The sequence below is a fragment of the Cynocephalus volans genome, chromosome 3 (assembly GCF_027409185.1).
Source record: "Cynocephalus volans isolate mCynVol1 chromosome 3, mCynVol1.pri, whole genome shotgun sequence".
Taxonomy (NCBI): domain Eukaryota; kingdom Metazoa; phylum Chordata; class Mammalia; order Dermoptera; family Cynocephalidae; genus Cynocephalus; species Cynocephalus volans.
The window spans coordinates 87,939,655-87,967,183 of NC_084462.1; the positions used below are offsets into that span (position 1 = coordinate 87,939,655).

Below are 27,529 nucleotides of genomic sequence, written 5' to 3' on the forward strand. Positions count from 1 at the left end.
CAGATAACCCTGAAAAAATTGTTTATACACTAATTTTTTCAATGAATAAGTAATAAAGGTACTGTCTCCTCTATTAGTGAGAGAGCTTGCTAAATCAAGTTTTATCTAAATCTTAAATATTCTTTAGTGTAAATAAAAGTAAAAGATATAAGTCCTGAAGAAGTTCAGTGACATATATTTTGTCCCTACCAATTTTAAATGGTAAAAACTAGAAAATATCTACTTAGTAAGTTTAACACCTCATGTACTTGAAGTACACTAGAGAGGCTGGGCTAAACAAAATAAAACAAAAAACAGTTCTAAGACAGAAGCAGATGAGGTACCCTGGACAGAGCAAACGAAAATAATCCTTCTACTGAAAGCCAGAAACTGAACAACTGTAGCACATGAAGTAACAGCCTGGGTTACCTGAGCCTTTGCAGGGAGCTTCCGAACCTGAACTTCTCCTGCCACTTTCACCTAGATATTCCCTTCGGAAATGCAATAGATACTCTATGGAAATGGAAAATCTCATCGATTAAAATTTATTCTCCACCTTCCCAAGGGGGGGAAAAGGGGTACTACAAAAACATTACAAACCCTGCCAAAGAAAAAAAAATAACTACTAACTTCTAAAAATAAAAAGTAAAGTACATAAAAAAAGGCCCTACACCACATCAGACAAAACAGCAAACACCAAAACTACCCAAATTTCAAATATTTCAAAAATATTTACTTTAGCAAGCACTCTTTGCACTTCTTTTTAAGCAATTCCATGTTAACAGATTTCAAAGAGCACGAAAGAACTTGTTTGGATTTAGGCAAGCCTCTGTCTCTTGTCTACAGATAAGTATGTCCAAGAATGTTAAAAGATGTTTCTTCCAGGGCAGGAACAATCCAGCCGTTTGTGGACAGGCAGATGAACCATCAAATGCAAGGGGCCACCTCTCCAAAGCTAGATCTAAAAGCCGGTAACTATTATTAGCATAACTGCTGGTGAGAAGAAACACCAGCAATGACTTATCACCAGTAAGCAAAACATTAAAGCTATCCCTTAACTAATAACCAAAATAAATGAGTATCAGTCACACCACTCGGTGGGGGGAAAAAAAGCTTATTTCAAAGAATAATAGAAATTTTTTTATTTCTATAAGTCTGTTTATTTTATTTTACTTTATTCTATTTTTGTGACTGGTCAGTACAGGGATCCAAACCCTTGACTTTGGTATTTTAACACTGCACTCTAACCAAATGAATTAACTGGCCAGCCTCCATAAGTCAATTTAAATGAGGTAAGCCAATTCTACCACCAGAGAACAAAATAAAATCTCAATATTAATTTAAGAATGGTTTCTCTACCAGGTACGAAATCTATAAGCAGTATTTTGCTATGATACTGTCTGGTAGCAAGACCTTTTTTTTTTTTTTTTCCTGCCCCCGCCAAGACTATTTCTAAGTAAAGGTGTAACCATCAACACAACATTCTTCCCATTTCTTTAATACAGGCTCTGAGTTTTTCTTTTGCTTGTTTCTGGTGCAATCAAAATGCAGCCATTTTCTCTACCAACACTTATCTGAGTCATCAGTTTTCTCTATTGATTTACACCGCCCCCGCCCTCCCTCACTACCCATGGCTTCAGCAAAGTGGAAGACTAGCACCTGTTCAAAGAACTAAAAGCAAAAAAATTAAAATAAAAAGATTTTGGAAGTGATCACTATTAATTCACAAACTGAGATCTTTAATATGGCTATACTGTCAGTCAAATATAAAAAGCTGTCACATAAAAACAACTTATTAAACCTTGAATTTTGAGAAAGTAAAATAAAAAACACAGTCATTTTTCTTATTTAATGCACAAGTAAACTCAGTCCTTCCACTTGACATGGCAATGGTTCATTACAACAGAAAATAGATTATGAGTCTGCATGTTGCTACAAACCTGTACTAATCCAAAACAAATTAAGGGTGTGTGTACAGATAGGCACACACACATACACATTTGCAAATAATGAAATTACATCTTGTTTGTTTTTTCTATCTACATAAGAGTTTGAACTTGATGCATAATGCAATCTAAATTTCACTGTTAGTTAAAACTTTCAGAGGAAATCAATAGTTCCATTATGCAAAGTAACTTAGCAAATAAAATGCAAAAATAGATTGTACCTGCTGTTGCTTAAAATCAGGTCTTTTTTTGATAAGATTATAAACAGTCACATATTTCATATACAGTACATAGGCCCTTTCCTCATCACGATCTAATCTGCATTCTTCTGCTGTCTTGAAGATCTTCAGGGCACTGTGCACATAACTTAAAATTAGAGAAAAAATAATTAAAACACTTGTCTTTTGGGAAAAAAAATACAGGTCATATGTAAAGTCCACAGATATTCTTGTTACAGTAAATTTCATGATTTAGGTTGCACTACTTCAGAAATGATTCAAAGTTAGATGTAAGTTTGGAAACAACCAATTCACACATATCACTTCCTCTGGTTTGAGGGTGGTCCTAGAGATAAACCAGACATTGCTAGAAAGGAATCATCTGTCTTAGTTTTGACTACCCTGTCTTTAAGCTTTGAGAAAGCATAATGGTGGCCTTTAACTTTTCCATTGTTTCCTGTTTGAAAATCATTCAACAGGAGTAAAGAGAGCTGCTTTCTCTGTCACCCTATCAAAACTAGCAACTTAGCCCAAGAAGTAAGCCAATCCCTCTATTATTTTTCCTGCCCCCAAAAAGGTATGTTTTTTAAAAACCCATTTTGTCCTTAATAATGTTTATAAATATCAGTTCATTCTGGGATTTTTCTTCCTAACTTTCTTTAAAGTTTATACTACCTTCTTATCTTCATCCTTGACATTTTCTTCCCACCTTCTGTTTATTTCCTTTAGAAAATGACTCAATGAGATGTCCCAGGTTTCTTTATATGCCCCTTCATTGGTTCATCTGGGATCACACATACTTTTTTAGAGCCTCCCCGTTTATCTCCAGTCATGGAACACCTATTGTCCACCCGATTTCTAAAATCTACTTTTCCCAAGAAGTGTGGTGTATATAGCTGGCAAAGCCCATCTTTCTTTCTGAAATTCTTATTTCCAGCTCTATAGTAATATGGTTACTTATTTATCACCAAACCTTCTTCTTTGTTGGCCAGAATAAATTCAGAGGAAAAGTTCTTATTGTCTTCTGTCCCTTAACAGAGATAAAACTATCAACAAGTTAACAATTTTAGTGATACCCCAATTTCTAGCAAGATTATATTTCCAGTAAATATCAAAACAGCTGGACCTCTTCATCACTATTATATTTTATCTCAGGATAGAATCTGTAATCTCTATCAGGAAGGCATCACTCTAGCATCTGTCTTAACAGGTAGAGTATAGGCCCTCAAAAATAAAAACACATAAATCATTAGGTTAACAGTTGATGTGAAACTGGAACAAATTAATACTTTATTTAATACTGGACAAAAAATACATATCTCTCTTTTTAATCAAAGACTATGCTACTATCATAATTTGTATGTATAATACATAAGAATAAAAGTGATCTTTAATTAAAAATGATTTTTATACTGTTGTATGAAAAGGCAATGACTTGTGGCTAAATAATTTTTGTAGAACCCTCATAATCCCTGCTTCTTAAACTTAGGACCTAGTATACTGTCCAGAAAGCAGATAATATACATATTAGCAATATATATATGTATTATGCCAAGATAAATTTAAGACTTTCTCTAATGAGGTCTTATATTGTGTGATGGGACCATTTTTCAAACAAACTTTAAATTGACTATTCATCTATCGTAAATAATATGAAATAAACAAAAATTAATAAATTCTTCAATCAAACTAGCAGAGGATATATACCTCCTAGTACTTATTTTCTCTGGTTTAACTTCTGTCTTCTTATTGAGGTCTTTTAGTGAAGAACTAAGGTAGAGTTCTTTAGGAACTGAAGCCACAGCAGGCATGATGAATAACCTTTACTTTTCCAACTTCACAACAGACGATGTATTTCTTTAAAAGTAGTTGTTCCTGAAAGAAAACAAATACAAATAATTCCACTAATTTTCCTCATTAACAATAAAACAAGTGAGCAGTTAAAAAAATAAAACTGGGGTGGTTGGTTAGCTCATGGTGTTGTAAGACCAAGGTCAAGGGTTCAGATCCCAGTACTGGCCAGCTGCCAAAACAAAACCAAAAACAAAAAGACCCATAAAACTACTAAACTGTATCCTTTGTTAACAGGGTCAATTTTAAATTATCTTAAATATCTATTCTGGGAGCTCAAGATACACAGGGTATAAATGAATAATTTAATAATTTAAAAAAAATTTTCACTAACTAAATGAATTGTTTGTATCATTTTGCCTTAAGTTTTAGGAATCTAACTTGTCAAAGGAACTAGCAGTAAGAATAAGAGCTTTTATATTTTTTTCTATTAAAATTACATTTATCTACAGAGCACAAGTAGAAGGCATTTTCATCTACAAATATTACTCTTTTCTCATTGATGATATTAGTTTACAAAAGGAAAAATGCTGGTGCGGGGCATGGGCATGTAGGCAGAGCCACACTATATGGATCTGGGGACCAATGAAGGTTTCTATTTCTGGCAGAATATACCCATGTACTTTGGTTTACTCTGAAAAGGTCTTTGATGTTTCGTGACATTCTTTGTATGCTCTGGCAAATTCTGACCAGGAAAATGGAGCAGGTAGTAAACAAAATGAAGATAGCCTACAATCCCATCTCCCCACTCTATTGCCTCCTATCCATCCCCCTAACGTTGAGTGAAAAAGCAGAAATATATGTAACATGATACCATTTATATAAAGTTTAAAAACAAACTAAATTGAATAATATATCGCTTAGTGATACAAATGAGGTTAAACTATAGACAGGAAATGATAAACACAAATTTCTATTTCTGGGGGGAGGCAAAGAATGTAATCAGGGAGACATACACAAGGAGCTTCAGAGGTACCAGTAAGGATCTACTTTTCGAGTTAGATGGTATGTTCACAGGTGATCATTTTATTATCATGCTTTATAACATATAAAAGAATATATGTAATGCACTTAACATATATTTTGTAAAAAGTTTTAAAGAAAGTAATTATATGAGCATAACAGTGTAATTCTAAGTAAAACTATATAATCATATATAAATATGAAAAGAGTGCCCAGAGAGATGTAAAAGTAAGGAAGTTATGGGTTAAACCAGCAAATAAACTATATAATGTGTATTAAAAAAAAAAAAAGATTTAAAAAAAACAGATTTGGAATATTGAAAGAGCCTGATATAGTGTTGCGAAGCACAGCTTCCATATAGTGGTAGGAGTGGAAGAGAGAGCACAAGTACTAAGGAATAAAGAAATGGAAGTAGATTGTAGATAACTTAAAAAAAAATTGGCAATAAAAAAGAGAAAGATGCAACAGAGTAGAATGGTGTTGCATCTTGATTTACCACATGATTTCCTCAGCTGCAGTTGAGGAATAATACTTTTGACTAAGGGAAAGGAGAGTAAGGTCAATAAACTAACTTTTCAGGGAAGGTGCTTAAGGAAACCCAAGGCCTTGGCAAGGCCACAATAGACTTCTCTATGGCAGAGAGTAGGGTGCACTGGTACTTGGACTGTTAATAAAGACCAGAAGACAATAAGTTAACAGTAACAAGAGTTATCCTTTATTTTTCTGACCCCAACTAGCTCAGTTGGGGTGTTAAGCTTACTCAACTACAAACAGCCAACATCTGATATAAGCCACCACTTGAAGTGTAATTCCCAAAAAGCCCAACCATTTCTTAGTGGTGACTATACTAAGATAAGGGCTAAAGCTAGACTTGGGCAGAGTGACTAAATACCAATCCAGTAGGATTTGTTTTTTCCAATTATATCCTCTATCTAGGCCATTAGTACTAGTGGTCTAATTACAGAATAAATGTTTGAAAAGTCAGGTAGAGTCTACTTTGATGATTCATCACAATTAGGTTTCTTGGCTAGGAAAAGAAAGCTATTGATTTGAACCTTCTAAAATGAAGGTCTAGGATATGTTCTCAAGTTCAATCTGTTTCTCGTGGCTACCTTTAAAATTTGCATTTTTTAAAGACAAAGAATATACAAACTATATATACTATAGATATACATATAGTTTAACTAGGTAACTTAAAATAGTAAATCATTAGCTATTTTAAAGTTCAATTCAATTCAAACACTCACAGACATTCTGATGTATAGAAGGCATTAAGCTTCCAAGAACTCAGATATTAGATATGATGTTGCCTCATAAAATTTCAAAAACTAATGCAGGCTGGCTGGTTAGCTCAGCTGGTTACAGCATAGCCTTATAACACCAAGGTCACGGGTTCATATCCCTGTATTATTAGCCAGCCAGTAAAAAACAGAAAAAAACTAATATGGAAAAGAAAGTTGTAAGTAGTGGCAATACAACATAATATGATATCAAACTATACAGTTACAAATAACCTACTATAAAACAATTATGAGGGAAGATTAAGAACTACTAGAGGGATCTTGAAAGTCATGAAAGAGAGAGTATTTGGTGGAAAAAGACTTTTGATAGAGATGAGCAATAGTATGAGGAAAGAGTCAAGAAAGTAAAGAACATCTTTAGGAATCAGCCACCACAGAGAATGAACAAGAATCTACTATCAGTACTGTCACAACAGGTAATGGAAGCCTGAAAAAATACTGTCACAACAGGTAACGGAAGGCCTTGAATGTCACACTAAAGTATTTATTTTGTTTTCTAAAGGTAGTGGAGAGCCCTAACAGGGTTCTAAAAAAAGGTGATCCAAACTGACAAAAGTACAAAGTTAGGCTTCAAGCAACTGGAGATAGGGAAAACACTAGTGATCTATTATAATAATCATAGGGAAAGACGATGAAAGTCAGAACTAGGGCAGTAGAGATGGAATGGAGCAGGCAGATACAAGAGACAATGAAAAGGTAGAAGAACAGAACTTGGCAAATGATTATGTACAGGGATAAGATTATGATGTCACCAAAGTTTTTAGCAAGGATTTCTACAAGAAAAAATGTACTTTTTAAAAGTAACCTCTTCGGTCCTTATTTGATTTTTAAGAACAGTTCAGATAAGTAACAATATTCTCTGATAATGGTTTAAGTCCAAAGGACCACAGTTGTTTCTATTTTTATTAACAAAAAAGTTTTATATTCGCAGCTGGCCAGTATGGGGTCCGAACCCTTGACCTTGGTATTATAACACCAAGCTCTAACCAACTGAGCTAACCGGCCAGCCGTTTATTAACAAAATTATGTTATACTGTCAAATAATGATACCTAGTGTTAAAAATACTTTCAGCACTGTGTTAATTGCTATTTCAGCCTCTACAATCACACACATTTCTAAGGTCAAATATAAGATAAAAGATATTTTTCTCTAATTAAATGAGAAATCAAAGGATATACATCCAAACTAAATCTATGTGAAGTTTAATGCATGAAATTTTTGGTAAGTCGTTCTGCTGCATTTTTGCCACTGAAGAAATCTCAAAATAGACAGACATAAGTCAAGGCCAGAATGAATGAATAAATTCAAAACTTCCTTATTTTGGCTAAAATAGTTAAAAATAAAGAAAAGAGCAGCAGCAACAACAACAAACTCGTTGATAATTACAAAGGAATGCTCAATAACTACAGAAGTCAAATAATTTATAGAATCTATTTGTTTAGATCTAGAACAAACTAAATATAACACATAACCCATTAAAACAGCGTTATGCTTCCAAAAGGATTGTAAGTAAAAAAAAGAACAAAATAAAACTAAGAATATGTAAGAAAAATTAAAGTTCTTTTAAGAACAAAAAAATAAAATTTTTAAGATGTGTAAACCTGACAAAGACTAAGCACTCCAGGTTTAGTCAAATAGCAACAATCCAAAACGAAAATCCAGACAGTGCTGAAAATGAGTTCACAATGGGGAGAAAATGGAAGGCACATATATATATATATCCCCCTCTCTCCTGACAGCCTTCTGATCAACCCATGGCTCACTCGGAAGTGTGCGGTGCTGATAACATCAAGGCCACGGGTTCGGATCTTATATAGGGATGGCTGGTTAGCTCACTGGCTGAGCGTGGTGCTGACCACACCAAGCTAAGGATTAAGATCCCCTTACTGGTCATCTTTTGAAAAAAAAAAACAGAAACAAAAACAAAGAGCAACAGTAGGAGGGATTAAATGACTTGAACCACAAAGTGAAAACTAAAAAGTAAAAAAGAGGAAATTAAGGTTTGCAGTCATTCAAACTGGTCCTGACATTTTAACTAGAGTTTCACACTAGCCAATGCTAAGGTGCTTGGTAACACTGAAAGGAAAGCAAAGTTTGTCTTTGTTGGCCACCCACTATCTCTCCTCATCTCTGCCCTTCGGGCAGCAACAGTACTCTCTGGCTGTCTTAAATCTCATATAATTCACCCTATACTCGTTCTATGTAAAATGCCACAAACAACTAGGTATTGATGAAATAAGGCTTTAAGAAGGTTCAACCCTCTCAAGATTTAATCACTGTGAAAACATCTGGTATTTTCTGAGCATCTACTATGTGTTTCACACTGTGCTAAATGCTTGGGGGCAGTGTTTTTGTGTCACTGCTTTTTTTTCTTGGCAGCTGGCCCATCCGGGAATCTGAACCCATGACTTTGGCATTATAAGTCTGTGCTCTAACCAACAGAGAGCTAACTGGCCAGCCTAGGGGCAGTGTTTTAAAAATCCCTAAAGTCACGATCAGCATTAAAAAAAAAAAAAAAAAAAAATAGAAAAGAAAATATCAGAGTATGTCACACACAGTAAGACTAAATACTGTTTCACGAAACTTTTGTTTCGGTTATGTATGTGTGTATGAATATATAAAACACTTGGCCATGCTGTATATACTATCTGCCCCTTAGTCACTTGGTAGGCATCTTGTTTCATAGTATTTCAGTGCTCGTGCTCAAGAAACCCTTATTTTTAATGGCCCCAAAGCTCAAAACTAGTGATGCTGGCAATTCAGATACACCAAAGAGAAGCCCTAAAGTGCTTCCCTTAAGTAAAAAGGTGAAAGTTCTTGACTTGAAAAGAAAAAAAAATTGTACACCTAGATTGCTAAGATTTATGGTAAGAATGAATCTTCCATCTGTGAAATTGTGAAGGGAAAAAAAAATTGTGCTAGTTTTGCTGTCACACCTCAAACTGCAAAAGTTATGGCCACAGTGTGTGATAACTTTTATTACAGTATATTGTTATAATTGTTTTATTTTATCATTAGCTCTTACTGTCCCTAGTTCATAAATTAAACCTTATCACAGATACATATGTATAGGAAAAATCAGTATACATAGGGTTCGGTACTATCAAGGTTTCAGGCATCCACTGCGGGTCTTGGAACGTATCCACCATGGATAAGGGGGGACTACTGTATCATAAAAAACTAAATTGTAATGTGTTAATCAAAAGAGACAAGGCTTAGTTATCTTAACACTGACTTTATTAACTACACATGAGTACTGTTTTGCTTGAATTAGTATGGTTATAAATCTGGAATTCCAAATCAGTTTAATTTAACAATTCATCAATTACTACTAATAAATTTAATATTATGGAAGAGATATAGGTCTTAGCCCTATTTTCCATTTATTAATCATATGACTTTGAACAAATTCCTTAAATCCTCCCAACACTATCACTGCCACTCCTCAGTTTACTATCTGCAAATGAAATGGGGATGATTTGTCTGCTTCTGTAGGGTTACCATAAGTACCAAGTGAAAAAATATACACAAAACAATGCTCTGAAAATTGTAATAAGCCAAGAAGACACAAAGCATTATGGTTAAGGAAATCAAAGTGTACCTTTTTCTATATATAAGGTACTACATAAATCCAAACATGGGCTCAATACAACTTTGTCATCAAAATTACAGTAGGCTGAAGATGGCCACAAATTTACATTTTCCGTTCCAAAGGTAGGGGTCTATCTCTGATGGGGGAGAGGTCTTTGACTGCTCTAACCAATAGTGTATGTTGGAAGTAATGAGCCAATTTCTGGGTCCAGGCTTTTAAGAGATGGGCCGCTTCCACTTCCTGTCTCTGCAAACACATATTCTTGGAACTCAGTCACCATGCTGTGAGAAGTCAAAGCCACACAAGAAGGCTATGTGTAGGCACTCCAGTTAACATCCCTAGCTCAACTCCCAACCAACATCAACTGCCATTCATGTGAGTGAGCCATCTTGGATATCCAACCTAGTTGAGCTTTCAGATGACTCCAACCCCCAGCTCCTTATCTGAATACAAATGCATAAAACCCTACGTAAGAACCACCTAGCTAAGTCCAGTCAGCCCCAAGAAACATGAGATACTAAAATGTAGCTTCACCACTGGGCAGTTAGCGCAGTTGGTTAAAGCATGGTGTTATAAGGCCAAGGTCAAGGGTTCAGATCCTTGTACTGGCTACCACCGAAAAAATAAAATAAAATAGTAGTTTTAGTACCTACAGTGATTTGTTATGCAGCAATAGGTAACTGGGACAATGGCAAAATATTTTTTAAAATGCTTCCTTAATTGTATCTAATTTTATTAGCAATTCATATTTGATTGGACACTTTTCCTCTCACTTCTACAAAAATGAGTGTATTTTCATGTCGAAAAGTTCATAATAAAATATAATGCCGGACATTTTATGAAAAAATTTTGATGTGCTGGCTTTATTTTCCAAGTGTGTTTACATAAGCCATTTTGGTTCTCTCCCAATATGTTCACATTAATAAACGCCCATAGTGATTAATAAAGTTCAAATAAATATCTTAAAAAATTAACTGCTAAAAAAACACCTTTAAAATACTTATGTTAGTTTTTCTCATGCACTGTTTTTTCAGAGAATTCATGTCTATGTCCAAAATTTCATTAATGACAGGTTTGTGTGTGTTTTCTATTATTAAGGAACCCCTACTATCTAACTTTAAAGATGCACCTAATGGGCCAGAAGAAAAGGAATACACATGTCAATGCAGCCACACCAACATGATAAAGACACAACTGTACTGTACTGTACTGTAGTCATGACAAATCATCTAAATCCTTCATGAATGACATTCAACAATGAATTTTAAACAGAACAGGATGAAATGCAAAATATGCCTACACAGCAAAGCCGCAGAGCAAGCCTAGAATAGGAACACTTCCTTAACAAATCTCACTTGGCATTTTTAATGGCTGCAGCGAGAGAGATACAAAACTAAGGATACTTTGCAGATTCAGAAAGAGTAACATCCTTCAGTTAGGCATCCCTTTCACCTGAAACCCTCAAAGCACTTAACAAATATCAAATTCCTTAGGCTCTGCAACACCTCTGTGAGTCAGGTAAATATTTTGTTAGTGATTAAGTGACTTGTTCAAGGTCACAGAATAAACTGGAGGCAAGAAATAAACCCAAGAGTGTGCTCTGCAGCTATAAAGCTGTACATTCACATCACTGCAATTCGGGGTTCTGATCACTTCCAAGGTGGAGTGGAGGTGAAATTAACTTGTCCCACAACTCTAGGATAGAAGGCACATTTTAGGAAAGAAAAACTTCTAATTGAGAAAGTCATCCTTTTAACAGTGATAAGCTTATAGATCTTTAAACTCATATTTGAACTTCACTAAAAGCAAGTGTGACTGGAGCGGAGGAAGAATTGGGACTGGGGCTATAGTAAGGCCTGATACTGTAGATAGTAGGAAAACACAAAACGGAAGAGGAAGGAGGTCACAGTCGGGTCTGAGTGTCCAAGAAAAAGAAGGAATGGTCAAAGCAACCTTCTAAGACCGAAAAACCACATGAAACTCGCTAGGAAACCTAAGTGGGCAGCGGGAAAGACTCCAGGTAGGGCCCTTCCTCCACAAGCCGGTTCTATGTTCGGGGGTTGTCCCACCCTTCTCCGAGGACAGGGCTTGTCTCCCGGGTAACCAGCTGGTAGAAGTAAGGGGGGTTCACTGCGGACGACTTCCCAGGGCCCAGACTCGCACTCACCGTGGCGCCGGGCTTGCTTCAGTAAGGCCAGCCTCCTTGCCAAAGGCCCATATCCCAACAACCCGAGGGAAAATGAGCCTTCGCTCTCCCGACGGAAGCCAGCCCAGCTCATCCCCCTTTCCCGATTTGCATTGCGCGGCGACGCGTCGCGTCTCTAGACGTCACGGAGGGGCGGGGCTTTGCGTGCGCGTCTTAGGCTGCTTTCTACTCCGGCGTCCTTCCCTTGCGGGTGAGGGCCGTGCAGGGGCCGGGGGAGGGCCGAGGAGGACGTTTTGGGAGTGCGGCGGGGGCGGGACTGCGCTCAGCCGGGTCGCGTCGGAACGCCAGTCTCTTCGCCGCCCACTCCTGTGCTGGGTTGCCTTGATGTCCCTTCCCATCCTGGGCCTTGCTGCAGCAGCAGCAGGGCTGCTCGTGCGTCTCTTAACTGCTTATTTTACTCCTCACATCGTACATTAGAAAAAACTAGAGAAGGGATATGAACCCCCTCAAATTCTGGCCATTCTCCGAAGCCAAGCCCCTGGTCAAAGAACAGGCATGAACCTAAAACACTTTATGTACACATTTAACATCACCTAAAGGCCCAATCTTACAGAAACAAAAGGAGAGTTCTGAACTTTCACACTATGTACTCTCCTGGAGAAAGGTAGATTGGATGCTCTGATTATTAGTAAACATAAAGTTACTTTGGATGTAGTTACCGGCCAAGGTTACTAAGTCCCCAGAGACAGTCCAGGTGTCTCCTGGATGGGAAATCTGGATGGCGAGGTCTAGTAAATGCCTTAAGTGAAAGTGCTTGTCAGATAGGTGTTCAATAAATTTGTAATGAATAAATGAAAGCGCCTAACCCAACAGTGCTTCACATATATTTTCAAATAATTAAACATGTCTTTCAATAAATGTTAATATCCTTTCCATCACAATAAAATACATGCAAAAATATTACTGTTTTTTAATATGTTATTTATATACTACTTGTTACCACAAAATATTTAAGACTGATACAGTAAGAAATACCTTGTAATGCCTAACTACTAAATAAATAGGAAGCCTTAGTAAATTTTTCATAACTAAGGAAAAAATAGTATCTGTGTTTTGAAGATGGTTCCTGGGAAAGAAACTTTTTTTCTGCTGAACACCTGGATGAATTTGGGTATGCAAAGAAAAACCTAGAGCTGAGTTTGGGAGTAGGAACCAAAGAAAGACAGGGAGAAGAATTTGGAGTGCTCTGACAGTCTGAGAGGGAAGAGGGAAGGAATGTGAGGTGAAAAAGGAGAGAAGCTGTAGGAGTGAATTAACCAATGGCCAAAAGTTTCTGATGGTGGAGTCCCAGAAAGGTTTTAATTAATAGGGCTCTTTAATATTCACCTAAAGTTATTTGTTGCTTTGCTGTAACTGCTGCAATTCCCCCCAGTAAATGGAATTCCCTTACTTCCCTAAAACTTCAGTACAGTTTGCTGAAATACAAGTCATAGGCATCAGTTTTTGTGAACATTAAGGAAAAATTCCACATGTTGGTCAATAAGTACAAAAGACAAAACAGGCAAAGATGGGAAGATGATTCCAAAACTGAGCTACGGTGGTACTGAAAACAAAAAACAGGAATGTTCTAGGTAATCTGCAGAAATCTTGGGGAAGGCTGTGGACTTTTCAATATTCACGGAGCAAGAGTTCTTAAGGAGAAGGCTTACCTAGATGAAACTGTGCTTATTGAATTGAATGTAGACCACGGTCTTTTTCAAATGTGTTGTAACAAACCAGGCTGTTTAGAAGACATGGGGGCTGATGGGTTAGCTCAGCTGGTTAGAGTGTGGTCTTACAATACCAAGGTAAAAGGTTTGGATCCCCATACTGGCCAGCTGCCAAAAAACCCACAACCCCCGCCCCCCCAAAACCCAGAAGGCCTGGCCTGTATTTGACCATAGCTTTAATGCACATGCCATCCAGCATAAGCAGTAGTCCAAAACCAGTTCATCCTCCACTCATTCAACAAGTACTTACTGAATGGGTGTTCTCTGCTGGGCATTATTTTAGATTTGGCATATAAAGTTCTTGCTCAACACAGAGCTGACATACATTCTAGTGTGGGAGACATATAATAAATATGTACATACATACTGTCAAGTGTTGTTAAGTGCTAAGAAGAAAAATAAAACAGGGTAAAGGGCTAGCAAGGACTGGTATTTTTGATGCGATTGTCAGGAAAGGGCTTTCTGAGAAAGTGACATTTCCACAGAGTCTTCTGTGGAGACAGAACAGGCTATGAATACAGTTGGGAGAAAAGCAGTGGGAACAGCACAGGTGAAGGCAGTGAGGCAGGAATAATTTGGCAAGCTGGAGGAACAGCAAGAAGGCTATGTGGCTGGCATAGAGTGAGTGAGCGGCATCATAATAGGAGATGATCTCAGAGGTGTGGGGAGGGAGTAGAGCACAGATGATGTAGGGCCTTGTAGGTCACTAAAACATGTTATTCAGAATACTGCAAGAAGTAAATTATATGCTAATAATTTATGAAATATTTAACTTTCAAGCATATACCATTTACAACATTATATACAAATTTACATCCCTATTATTTTTAATCTAAAGCACAAGTATCCTGTGGTTCCTTTACTAATCACTTATTCCACTTCTTTTCTATCCATCTGTTTTTTATTTTCTAAAATCATAATGATTACCACTGTTAAAAACTTTAGACAAAATAAATTTAACAGAGTTTATTTGAGCATTAAAGGATTCATAAATCAGGCAGCACACAAAACCAAAAGTTTCAGAAAGCTGCACTTTAATAGCATGAGCAGTTTGCTTTTATAGGCTGAACAGAAAGCAAAGTGAAGAAATTACTTGATTGGCTACAGCTAGGCATTTATCTTATTTGGGATAACCTGCTGGAAAATCCCTAGTTACATAATTAATGGTTAGCTGTTTGTGATTGGCTAAAGCTCGATTTAGTTTATTTTAAAATTTAATCAGTTACAAGGAATGTCTCTAAGTTAAATTTTGGTTTAGTTTTGTAAGTTTCGAGTACAGAAACAACCCCCGGCTAATCGCATTCTGCTTATTTTGCTTCAGCACCACATTGGGCCAGTTACATGGCCCATCAAGCATTTTAACTCTAGGGGATGCACCACTTTGCAAATGGTGGCAAGTCTTGGCTGTCCTTCTGGATGTCAGCCTCAAAGGTTGGGCACTTACTACTCATGGCACTTCACTAATACTCTATCAACCATTGATTTATCTTAACTTAAAAATCTAATTTATCACCACATTGACATGAGTTCTATTTTTTAATATGAAGTTATACTTCTATCTAATTGGCCTAAACTTACTACACTAAAGTTGTAGAGATGCCCCCTTCATCCTGCGATTTCAGGATACAGGGAACAACTGTTTACCTTTTTCATCCCTTTAAGATTTTACAGACTTAAGTTTTCTCTCCTCTCTACCTTTGTTTTTTGTATCTAGACTGGAGTTCTAATATGGTTATTATATTCTTCAGTGGATCCCCATTCTAATTATTACTTTGTCTTCTTCTGGATCTTCCCTGTTTCCATTAGATTTTCCTCACAGATGTAATACTTAGAATGCAATGTTACAAATGGATATTTACATGGTTTTATCCCAACAAGAGAGTTTTAGTTTGTTGATCCTATCACAAAATTTTTACTTGCTTGAGAGGGGTCATCAAAGAGTTACTTAAACTTCTCAAGAATTGTCTCTGCCAGGGCCAGGCCCGTGGCTCACTTAGGAGAATGTGGTGCTGATAACACCAAGGCCACGGGTTCGGATCCCTATACAGGGATGGCTGGTTTGCTCACTTGGGAGAGCATGGTGCTGACTACACCAAGTCAAGAGTTAAGATCCCTTTACGAGTCATCTTTAAAAAAAAAAAAAAAAAAAAAAGAATTGTTTCTGCCATTTCCGCTGCTTGATTAGCCTAGAAAAAAAATTGTCTGCAATTTTATCATACTAACATTAACTGGCAAAAAGAGAATCCCATTCAATGGCTATAGGAACTGTTGAGCTATAAATGAATTGGGATCATAGAATTAATACACATACTTATATTTTTACAAAAAAAAAGGTATTAAGTTTTAGCTATAATGACATTTTAAGGAAGCATCTAATTTATTTATTTATATTTTGGCAGAAGGCCACTGGTATAGGGATCAAACCCTGGACCTTGGGGTTATCAGCACCATGCTCTAACCAACTAAACAGCCAACTAGCCAGCCATCCCTAAATATCTAATTTAAAGAAGATACTTCTTCAAGTCAAAATTCTAAAAAATCTTTCTGCAATTTATTCCCATTTATATGACTCTTAACTACCTAAAGTAATATAATGTCATTTATGGGAGTAGGAATGTGATTTTTGATGGGGTTTTTACTCCCCTCAAATCATTGATAAATATATTAAATAATACATGCCTGATGTTTTTCAATTTTCAGTATTATCAAGCAATACATGGCTTGAATAAACACCATAACAATACACAGTTTAGGCCCAAAACAAAAACTTAGACTCAGGGCTAATCTAACACATGGGATCCTCCAGCCTCTTGCCAACTCATGGAGAGTCGTGTTTGCACCTGGTAGGACTCAATACACTTTGGGAAGTGTTCCAGAAAAAGGATCCAGACTCCCTGCCACCTCAGATTTATGGAGAGTTGAGAGGTAATAGTGCTCAACCAACCGATTAGGAAGACTTTGAGTTTTTCTACTGGGATTTAAGTCATGTTGGTTTAGGAAACAAGCTTTTTGACACTAATCACCTGGGGAGTTTTCCTTGTCAACCCTGGTTTCTGCCTGAGGCCTTATAGCCTCCCTGCTGAGCCAGCTTGTTGCTAGCTTGCCTGATGAGAGGAGAGTGCCAGAATATCGAGCAGATAGACTAGTGTGTCTTTCCTCAAGCTGCATAATAATCAACCTTATGTGTACATTTAGTAAGTTAGGAGAGGGAGCCAAAAATTTGCATTTTGAAGTGTCCATGGTGATTCTGATGCTGGTGGTCACAGGTTCCACCTGAAGAAACACTACTTTCCCCAGTCATAAGAGAATATTCTGTTCAATCCAAATTTATTTTTTAAATAGCTGTCTGTGAGAAATGTTGTAGAAGATTTTAAAAATTTTAACTACATGATGAGATTCTTTATGTAGTTACTGGGGAGTTTATAATCTTATCTGAAATATTTTTAAGTCCTAACTCCATCAGCATGTGTCATTCTATAATCTGCCAGTTGCAGAGGTACAATGCCCCAACCATTTTTAAAGGTCCTTTTGTGGTAGAAAAGTGGGATGCCATTTTGGTTGATGTTTTTCCCACATCAGCTATTACGTTATAGTTTTGTTACAGAGGTATGAGTATTTCAAGTATACAGGTATATAGTAAGAGTATGAATGCATATCCTCTCAGTGGGTCATATTCGTATGTGACTGGGTAAGTATTTGTGTGATTATACAGTAGCTGTAGATAGGTGAGCATATTTCAGAATGTAATAGTAAGTGTCTCTGTGTCTGTCTGTGTGTAGTATATGAATGGATAAAAATGGGATGATTAGATGAGCCAGTTTACATGTCTGTGTCTAGGAGCGTGATGACTTAGGATATGTAAAAAATTCATAAGTAGATTTTTTTCATGTCTACATGATTGGACTATGTGGAAAAGATCAGGTGGTTCGTATTTTTCCTATTTAAGAGAAATGTGTCTAATGTCATTAGCAGATTATGGGGATAATTTCCATTGCTCCAACTTAAGTTTCAATATAAATAAACACAATATTTTCATGTAATCTTGTATATGAAAAAAATCTCATATTTATGTTACAAGAGGATTTAACTAATGTCGCATCATAGGTGCTCAATAAATATGTTACCTGGCTGCAAATGTGGTTGACACCAAGGAGGGAAAAATGGGGAGTGGCCAATTTTCTCTGGGCCACAGCCATATTATTTTAAATTGGATATGTTAATGTTCTACCTGCCTGAAGCTAAAGACATTTTGAAGTCCATTCCAGCTCTGGGATTTACTATTCTATCACATTCATCAAAACCTGCCTTTCTCTGAGAAATGTTATTTCTCACCACCCATCTCTCTTTTAGTCCTAGGCTACTTGTGTTCTAGATTTCATGCCCTCATACCTCCTCCGGAACTCTGATTCTTCAATTAGCTTTTTTGTTTCTTATAACTTCTCTTTTTCTCTTTCTTATTGCCCTTTTCTCTGTGAACATGAGCATGTTCTTCTATCTCAAACAGACACACACACACACACACACACACACACACACACACACACACACACACACACACACACACACACACACACACACACACACACACACATTTTCCATATTGCCCTTTGGCTATCACCTCTCACCCTCCTTCCTTTCACAGCAAAGCTTCTTGAAAGAATGCCTGAGTTCAAAAGGACTGGCAGGTCAGCTCAGTTGGTTAGAACACAGTGCTGATAAAGTCAAGGTCCAGGGTTCGATTCCTATACTGGCCAGTTTTTTTTTTAGAAAAAAAAAAAAGAATACCTAAATTTAGGGTCTTTTCTTCCTCCACCCTCTCAGGAGTAACCCTTCTTGCTACATCACCAGGGACTTCCTAAATGCAAGCTGCAGCGGAGACATTTAGTCCTTGTCTTCCTTGGCCTTTCTGTAGCATCTGCAGTGACTCTCTTTTGAGTTTTGTGACTTCATGTGACTTGGTATCTCTCCAACTTCTTGGACATTTCCTTCTCAGTCTATTTCAAGACATTGCTTTCTTCATCTACCCCTAATATGTCTCCCATGGTCCACTCTCAGCCTTCTCTTCATCTCATACTATCATTCTTCATGGGAAATTCATCTCATAACTTCAGCTACCACTTATTTGCTTGGTGTAGTAGTCCATTTCTTTTGCTTATAAGAAAATACACAGAACTGGGTATTTTATAAAGAAAATGAAATTTATTGCTTACAGTTTTGGAGGCTGAGAAGTCCAAAGTCCAGGGAACATATCTGGTGGTAGCAACAATGACCCAGGTGTCTCACAAGGCAGAAAATGATGGAGCAGAGAAAGAGGCATTCTCATGTGCTTTCCTTTTAAGATGTCAGAACCACACCCCTTACCACCATTATTAATCCATTCAATATGGCATGGTCTTCCAATCTTATCACCTCTTCAAGGCCCCACCTTTCAATTACTATAATAGGATTTCCCATCCTCTTAACACTGTCAAAGTGGGGGTCAAGTTTTGGGGGGACACTCAATTCAAGGCTCTCAGGTTATTCAGGCCAGTCATCTTTCCATACCTTCAGACATATAAATAAAAATATAAATTGCCTGCTAGTCATCTATGCCTATGTGTTTTCCCTTTGTGATGCTTAATTTTATGTGTCAACTTGGCTAAACTATAAAGACCAGTTCTTTGGTGAAACACTAGTCTACATGTCGCTGTAAAGGTATGTTTTAGATGTAATAATATTTACAATCAGTTGACTTTAAGTGAAGCAGATTACCCTCTACACTGTGAGTGGGCCTTATCCAATCAGTTGAAGGCATTAAAAGCAAAAGATTAAGGTTTTTGAAAGAAGGAGGAATTGTGCCTTCAGACAGCAACATAGAAATTCTGCCTGAGTTTTCAACCCTCAGACTCAAGAGTATAACATCAACTCTTACCTGAATCTCCAACCTGCTGGCTTGTCCTGTGGATTTTGGACTTGTCAACCCCCATGATTGCATGTCCCAATTTCTTAAAATCTCTCTCTCTCTGTCTCTTTATATATATATGTGTGTATATATATAATTTGATATATATTTGACATATATTAAAACTTAAGGGGGATGGCTGGTTAGCTCAGTTGATTAGAGTGCAGTGTTATAACATCAAGGTCAAGGGTTTGGATCCCCATATCAGCCAGCCACCAAAGAAGAAAAAATCACTTTAATATATATTATATATTGAAAGAGATATTTTAAGGAATATTGTGTGTGTGTGTATAGGTTTTGTTTCTCTGGAGAACCCTGACTAATATGCCCATCATCTACATGTCATGTCCAAATCCCTAGGCACATCTACAAGGTTCTTCATGCTCTGGCTGTCATTGACAGCCTTGCCTGTCATTTTTATATAGCTATTCTCCCCTCCTTCGTACTGACTCTGCTCATTCCTAGAACTTGCCACACTCTTTTGGACCTCTGTGCCTTTGCACTATCTGTCCACCCAGAAAACTTTTCATCCTTTAGAACACAGATCAAGCTTTACCCAGGCTCTTTAAAGGAGGCAGGCAGAATAAGCAGCTCCTTTTTCTGTGTTCCTATTGTACTGGTATAGCGATGCTTCCTTTAAGCACTGGTCATATTTATGGAATTATTCCTTATAAATCTTCTTTTCCCCTCTTTTAAATAATCTTGTTTGAATTTCTAGTATCTAGTATAGTGACTGGCACATGACAGACTATTGGCAATCAAGAAATATTTGATTAATTCACAAGTAAAACTTCCCACTTAAACTATTAAATGGCTGCCCATCATCTTCAAAATAAAATAAGGATTCCTGAATGCAGCATAAGGGGTGCTCATGTTCCATTCTGCAGTTTCATCTCCTGTCAGGCCTCCAAAGTACCCTAATTTCCAGCTATGATCAATTAATTGCAGTTCTCTCAACAAGCTTAGCTTCCTTGCATTTAATTCTGTAACTTTTGTTCACCTGGAACATTCTCCATCCCCTCGAGCCATTTGACAATTTCCATTATCCCTGTGATCATCATCTCAAGTTTTCTCTTTCCTGTGAACACTATTCTCATTCCTTCCTTGCTTTTTCTTCTGTGCTCCCCTAGCATTGTGTACCTATGCTACTTAGTGTAATTGTTCGCTTCTTGGTCTACCAACTGCACAATACAATCACAGTCTCTCTCCTCTCCTATTCTGCAGCTCCTTGAGGACTACGTGTAGCTGCATTGCTGCCACCATATTTGCTGTGTTTGAATTGGACTGAGACATATGGGGGCACCAAGAATAGAAGGAGGAAACAAAGTGGGTGGATTCTGCTGAAAACAATTCCCTTACTGTACAGTTTGCCCAACTCCTCCCTTGTAGACCATTACTCTGAGGCTGAGATGTTTGGCTTAAGAAATACTCAACAAATGTCATTTTCCAGCAATGCTAGTTATACCATAATGGTCCAGCAAGGTTTGGCAAACTTCAGCACTTCAGAAACAATTCTCTACTATAATCTAAGTAATCATATATAGAAAAATTCAAATACTATGGGATGTCTTTGAAAGATTATAATTCCATACTTGAATTGAGGGGCAGTGAAGGAACTGAAATCATTCCCTCTCCCTGCTCACCACACACTCTTCCTGCAATCCCCTTCTCCCACCAGGCACCTTGAGCTTTCATGCTGCCTTCCTGTCTGTCATTCTCAGCCTCTCCCTGCACCCACCCCCAAGCTAGCTTCCACTCTCCACCCCCAAGGCCTTTCCTCTTTATAGATCTTTGGGAATTCATAGTCCCCATCACAATAATTTCTGTACCTCAGTATAATGGCCACATAATTTGGTAATCTTTGCTAAACATTAATGGAAAACCTGAGACTTTTCAAAAAACATTGCTTTTGGCCAAACCCTTCTATTAATAATGTCAGTGTTTTACCTCAAGGTACATGCTCCAACCTGTTGGGACACAGCCGTGCTCTAGATTGCCTTTTGGAGTTTCATAATATTTATTAGAAATGCCTTCAAATTTCATGTGTCCCTGCCAGTTATCTCCTGTATACTCACCGTTTCTGGTTTTGCCCTTTTATTAGGCCTATCAGGAAGCATCTTTCCTATGCAAATGGTTTCAGACTGAAGAAGCTAAATCTTTGGCCATTTATAAGAGGAAACCTCAAACTATGAATATAGAAATCAACTAGTGTGTGCAACTTGACATGCACAGGCTGAGAATCCTCTCTCATTTTTCTTTCTCTTTTTTTCTCATTTCCTCTCCTCTTTCTTCCTTCCATTTGTTTAACAAGTATATTTTGAGGTCTATGGCAAAAATTTCCTGGATGAAATGGCAGAACAGTATAGTGTAATATTTAAGAGCACAGGCTCAGGAGCCAGATGCCTGTTTTTGAATCCTGGCTCTTCCAGTTAACAGCTATGTGACCTTGGCCAAGTCATTTCTCCACTTTGTACCAGAGTTTTGTCATTTGTAAAACAGGGATGATAATAATAGTATCTATGTCATAGGTTGGCTATAAGGATTAAATTTTTTAGTATATAAGATGTGCTTATAACTGTTCCCCAAAAATATTAGCTATAGTTAACTTCTGCTCAATATTAGATTGCTAATGGGAATTAATTAGGCATGTAGTGGAGTGTGAGGAAAAAGAACTTTCTGGATAATGGAAATATCTTATTTGAAGTCCCTGAGGTGGAAAAGAGGTGCAAGGTGTTTGGAAACTTATTGAAGCTGTCAGTAACTAGTAAGGGAGGCAGGGGTCAGATCATTCAGGGGCCTTGAAGACCATATATAGGATTTTGTTTTTATCCAGAAGTCATATGCATGGGTGAAATAATACTGGGGGGAAAAAAAAGCTGTAAAAAGACTTTGAAGCATTTAAACAAGGGTCAACAAATCCAATTTACTTTTCTAAAGATAATTCCTGTTGCTGTGGGAGATAATAGTTTAAAGGCAGGTAAGGGGAAATGTGGGGAGATCAGTGAGAAAGTAGGTGCAATTGCTAGGTCAAAATAATTTATTGCCTTTGACCAAGTCAGCAGTGGTAGATATAGAGAGAAATGGACAAGGGCAAAGGCCATTTTTGAGTTAGTACAGGATTGGATGCCAGGGGGAGGGAATGGGGGATGTGACATGTAGGAGAAGGGAAAAAACTCAATGGTGCAAGTTTCTAACTTGAGCCATTGGGTGGATGATGGAGCCATTCATTAAGATGGAGAACTTCAGAAGAGATCAGGTTGGGGGAGAAGAGGAGAGGACTCAGTATTGAACAAGTTGGATGTGAAGTGTCTGGGAGATCTCCAAATGGAATTAGAGGTCTAGAGATTGAATGTATGGGTCCAAGGCTTAAAGATAAAATTTGACTTGGCTGCTCTTAAATTCAGAGTCAATGTGAAAAGGAAAATTCTCATTCAAGTAAAAGTAAAAACTTCAGTTATTTAGTGATGGAACAGTAATGGACAATTAGTCTACTCTTGGTTAAGAGGGGAAAATCTTTCCCATGGCTATTGACTGATACATGAGGAACAACTGGAAAACTTATAAGACTAGATTTCAAGCAAGCGTTTCAAAAAGTGACAATTTAGCTTTTGACAATTGTCAAATAAACAGCTCATCAACTGAAAAAACATTTTACTTACTTGAAGAAAGGGAAAAAGGAGGCAAGCAGAGAGTTTCTGTGTTTAGTTTTGAAACACTTTGCTGCTGCAGATCAGAACTATCAACCAAGAATGACCAATCTTTTGCAAACTGAAAAACTCCCACAGGCTTAGATTTTAAGTGGGTACTTGAGGTAAATATAGTGCTTTCTGGAGTCTGAAAGGTTCTCTATTAATCTTGCTGGAACATTCCAGGTTAAATTAGCAGAGGCTTGTATTTGCTGCATAGATTTAAAGTTAATCTTTTAGAGACTCTTCAGGCATTGTACTAAGTCTTTAAGATAGCTTGAGAACAAAGCTCCAGCTATGATGAAAGATATGAATTCATATCTCAACAAAAAGCAGGCTATATAAAATATTGTGTCCATGATGGTATCAGAAAAGATACTTTTATTATAGAAAATCTCAAACACAAAAAAATAGATCACTGAATCCCCATATACCCATTACCCACCTTCAACCACCATCAGTTAGTTGCCTGCTTGTAAAAAGATATATTTTGAAAATAATAGTATTTTTTCTTTTATTAAAGTAGCATTTGTTGATGAAAATATAGAAAAGACAGATTAGCCAGGACCTACTGGTCACAATCCCAGACCTTCTGTCCAGGCTGTCAGTAGTCTAACTGGTGCATTGGAACAATTCAGAAAAAGGTGCTCCTTCCCTTGGATGTATGCAGCCCTGTGCTTAGGGTGCATGACTAGGCTTGTAGAGTAAGAACTTGATATCTGCTCTCACTCTCCCTGCTATGGGTCAAATGTGTCCTCCAAAAGTTCGTATATTGGAAACTTACTCCCCATTGTAACAGTGTTAAGAGGGTGGAAAATCTGATTATGGTATTTGAAAGGTGGGGCATTTGTGCTGCTATGACAAAATACCTGAGACTGGGTAATTCATAAACAACAGAAATTTATTTCTCACATTTCTGAAGGCCAAGAAGTCCTAGTTCAAAGTACCAGCAGGTTTGGTGTTTGTAGAGGGCCTGTTTTCTGCTTCCAAGATGGTTCCTTGAATGCTGTGTCCTCCCTCACATGGTGTAAAGAAGGAAGGGCAAAAAAGACAAAAGCTGTGTGAAGCCTGTTTTATAAAGGCCTTAATACCATTCATCACCTCCTAAAGGCCCCGCCTCTTAACACAGGCATATCTTGGAGATATTGTAGGTTGGTTCTAGACCACCATAATAAAGCAAATATTGCAATAAAGCAAGTCACTCAATTGTTTTTGTTTCTCAGTGCATATAAAAGTTAAGTTTACACTATACTATAGTCTATTAAGTGTGCAATTGCATTATGTCTAAAAAAATCACACACCTTAATTAAAAATACTTTATTGCTAAAAAATGCTAATGATCATCTGATCATTAGCATCAACCTTCAGCAAGTCATAATCTTTTTGCTGGAGGAGGATCTTGCTTCGTGTCGATGGCTGCTAACCAATCAGGGTGATGGTTGCTAAAGGTTGGCCTGGCTGTGGCAATTTTTAAAAATAAGACAACAACGAAGTTTGCTGCACTTATTGACTCTTCTTTTCACGAAAGATTTCTCTGTAGCATGTGATGCTGCTTGATAGCATTTTACTCACAGTAGAACTTCTTCCAAAACTGGAATCCTCTCAAACCCTACCACTGCTTTATCAACTTTATGTAATATTCTAAATCCTTTGTCATCATTTCAAAAATGTTTACAGCATCTTCACCAGGTGCAGATTCCATCTCAAGAAACACTTTCTTTGCTCATCCATAAGAAGCAACTCCTCATCCATTAAAGTTTTATCATGAGATTGCAGCAATTCAGTCACATTTTCAGGCTCTACTTCTTTTTGTTTGTTGGTGTGTGTGTGGTTTTTTTTTGGCAGCTGGCCAGTATGAGATCTGAACCCTTGACCCCGGTGCTACCAGCACCATGCTCTAACCAAGTAAGCTAGCTGGCCAGCCCCTTCAAGCTCCACTTCTAACTACAATTTTGTTACTATTTACATCACATCTGCAGTTACCTCCTCCACTGAAGTCTTGAACCCCTCAAAGTCATCCATGTAGGCTGGAATCAACTTCTGCTAACCTCCTATTAATGTTGATATTTTGGCCTCCTCCCATGAATCACAAAGTTCTTAATAGCATTTAGAATGGTGAATCCTTTCCAGAAAGTTTTCCCTTGCCCAGATCCATCAGAGGAATCACTATTTATGGCGATAGCCTTATGAAATGTATTTCTTAAATAATAAAATTGAAAGTTATTACTCCTTGATCCATAGGCTGCAGAATGAATGCTGTGTTAGCAGGCATGGAAACAACATTAATCTTGGCTAGCTAGTTAGCTCAATTGGTTAGAGCATGGTGCTGATAATGCAAAGGTCCAGAGTTTGACCCTATATTGGCTAGCTGCCAAAACCAAACCAAACTCAAACAAAAACCCCCACAACACAATAAAACAACATTAATCTCCTCATACATTTCCATCACAGCTCTTAGGTAACTAGGTGCATTGTCAACAAACAGTTATATTTTGAAAGGAATCTTTTTCTGAGCAGTAGGTTTCAACAGTGGGCTTATTCAGTAAATCATGCTGTAAACAGATGTGCTGTCATCCAGGTTTTGTTGTTCCTTCTGTAGAGTACAGAGTAGATTTAGCATCATTCTTAAGGGCCCTAGGATTTTCAGAATGGTACATTAGCATTGGCTTCACCTTAAGGTCACCAGCTGCATGAATGAAGTATGCCTGTATTTGACTGTTTTGACCTATCAAAATGACATTTCATATGGTTCGACCTGCTATTTTTGTGTACAGAGATCTTAAGGCTGAAAATTACTTCATATTTTTCTAAGGGTCTCACAAACATTCTCGCTCTTATTCCATTCTTTTTCTGTTGCCCTCTATCAAGGCTGCAAGTTCAAGTCACAAGATTACATAGGTATGTATTGTTTTTACTCCTTTGGGGAGGAGAATTGGACAGGAAAGGGTGAGTGTCCCCTCAGTGGCAAGGGAGACATTCATTTCGAGACTTCCTAATGCAGACAAAACATTCAGAACTGGCTAAAGGTGTTTTAAAAATTTGTAAATTTGTGCCATATGGGTGCATAATTTGGCTCTTTGAATTTCAGCTCATGCCTCCCACCCTCCCCTGCAATGACACTGGTATCTGATAGTTCTTAAGGGTTCAGTCCCTTGAGTGTATAATGATAACAATAATAGATGTTATTATAGTTATTATAATAATAATAGATGTTATTATTTTGGCCAGGGTCCTGGCCAAACCTTGGAGACATCCGGAGAAACATGGAATAATTTGGGATTATTTGGGGTCATTGTTTCAGTGTGACAAAAAAGATTGATTTCTTAGGTTTGAATGTGCTGATATTTTTGCTCTAACCAAGTAGCTTATCAACAGAGAACTCAGATTTTAATGTCTCTCCTGCCATCACTAGATCCAATGAGGAGGAAGGGGGAACATCTCCTGCCCAAGGGAGAATAAGCTAAAAGAAGCTTTTATTTCTTCCAGGGTAAAGTGCACGCTAAAGAGTGAAGAGAAGGGGGGTGGATTCATCCTGGCAGCCTGTCGGTTTGGAGGGGATGGGATTGGGAGAGAAGAATGGTAAGTATGGTAACAGGCCATAGGAGGCTCAACAGCCACTGCAGGGACAGAAGGAAGTATCCTGTTACACCTGGCTGCCCTCAAACTGAGGGTCAGGAGCTGTTTCTTTTATGTGACTTAGCTGGGTATAATCTTGTTCATAACTTGGGGCTACTAGACTCCAAACAATGTAGGGTACAGGCTGGTGACCAAAGAGAGAAAGCCTCATTATTAGATAGCATTTGTTTGGAGGTCCCCAAAGTTGATTTCCCTCCCCTCCCCTGCCCACCAGGCATTCCACCCACACAGCAGGATTGAGCCCATGGTAAACACAGGTTCAGTGTTTGGACTGAGGTTAGGGGTAGGCTAGGGGAGGAGACCTACCTCTAATATTTTGCGGGCCCAGTACACAAGTACAAATGGAGGCTCATATACCCCATATATAAATATGAGGGGTCTTCAAAAAGTTCATGCAAAGATTCATATTATCTTTCAATTCCATTTTTCCATGAACTTTTTGAAGTACCCTCACATTTAAAAGTTATAAGACAACCTAGCAAACTGTTACAATGTGTTCC

The 27,529-nt window shown here is 37.6% G+C and overlaps 1 protein-coding gene across 5 annotated transcripts in view; it reads right to left on the reverse strand.

Moving 5' to 3' along the window:
• USP8 (ubiquitin specific peptidase 8) overlaps nucleotides 1-27,529 on the reverse strand; it is a 91,153-nt gene that overhangs the window by 39,607 nt on the left and 24,017 nt on the right. For 2 of the 5 annotated variants that reach the window (XM_063091244.1, XM_063091242.1), the window contains exons 1-3: nucleotides 12,019-12,130; nucleotides 3,851-4,018; nucleotides 2,147-2,291 (exon numbers count right to left, since the gene is read on the reverse strand). In XM_063091244.1, coding sequence (XP_062947314.1) covers nucleotides 2,147-2,291; nucleotides 3,851-3,954 — 249 coding nt within the window. In that variant the 5' untranslated portion in view covers nucleotides 3,955-4,018; nucleotides 12,019-12,130. Of the gene's footprint in view, nucleotides 1-2,146; nucleotides 2,292-3,850; nucleotides 4,019-12,018; nucleotides 12,131-27,529 lie in introns of those variants that run through there. The other 3 variants (XM_063091246.1, XM_063091245.1, XM_063091243.1) reach the window with 2 other exon arrangements.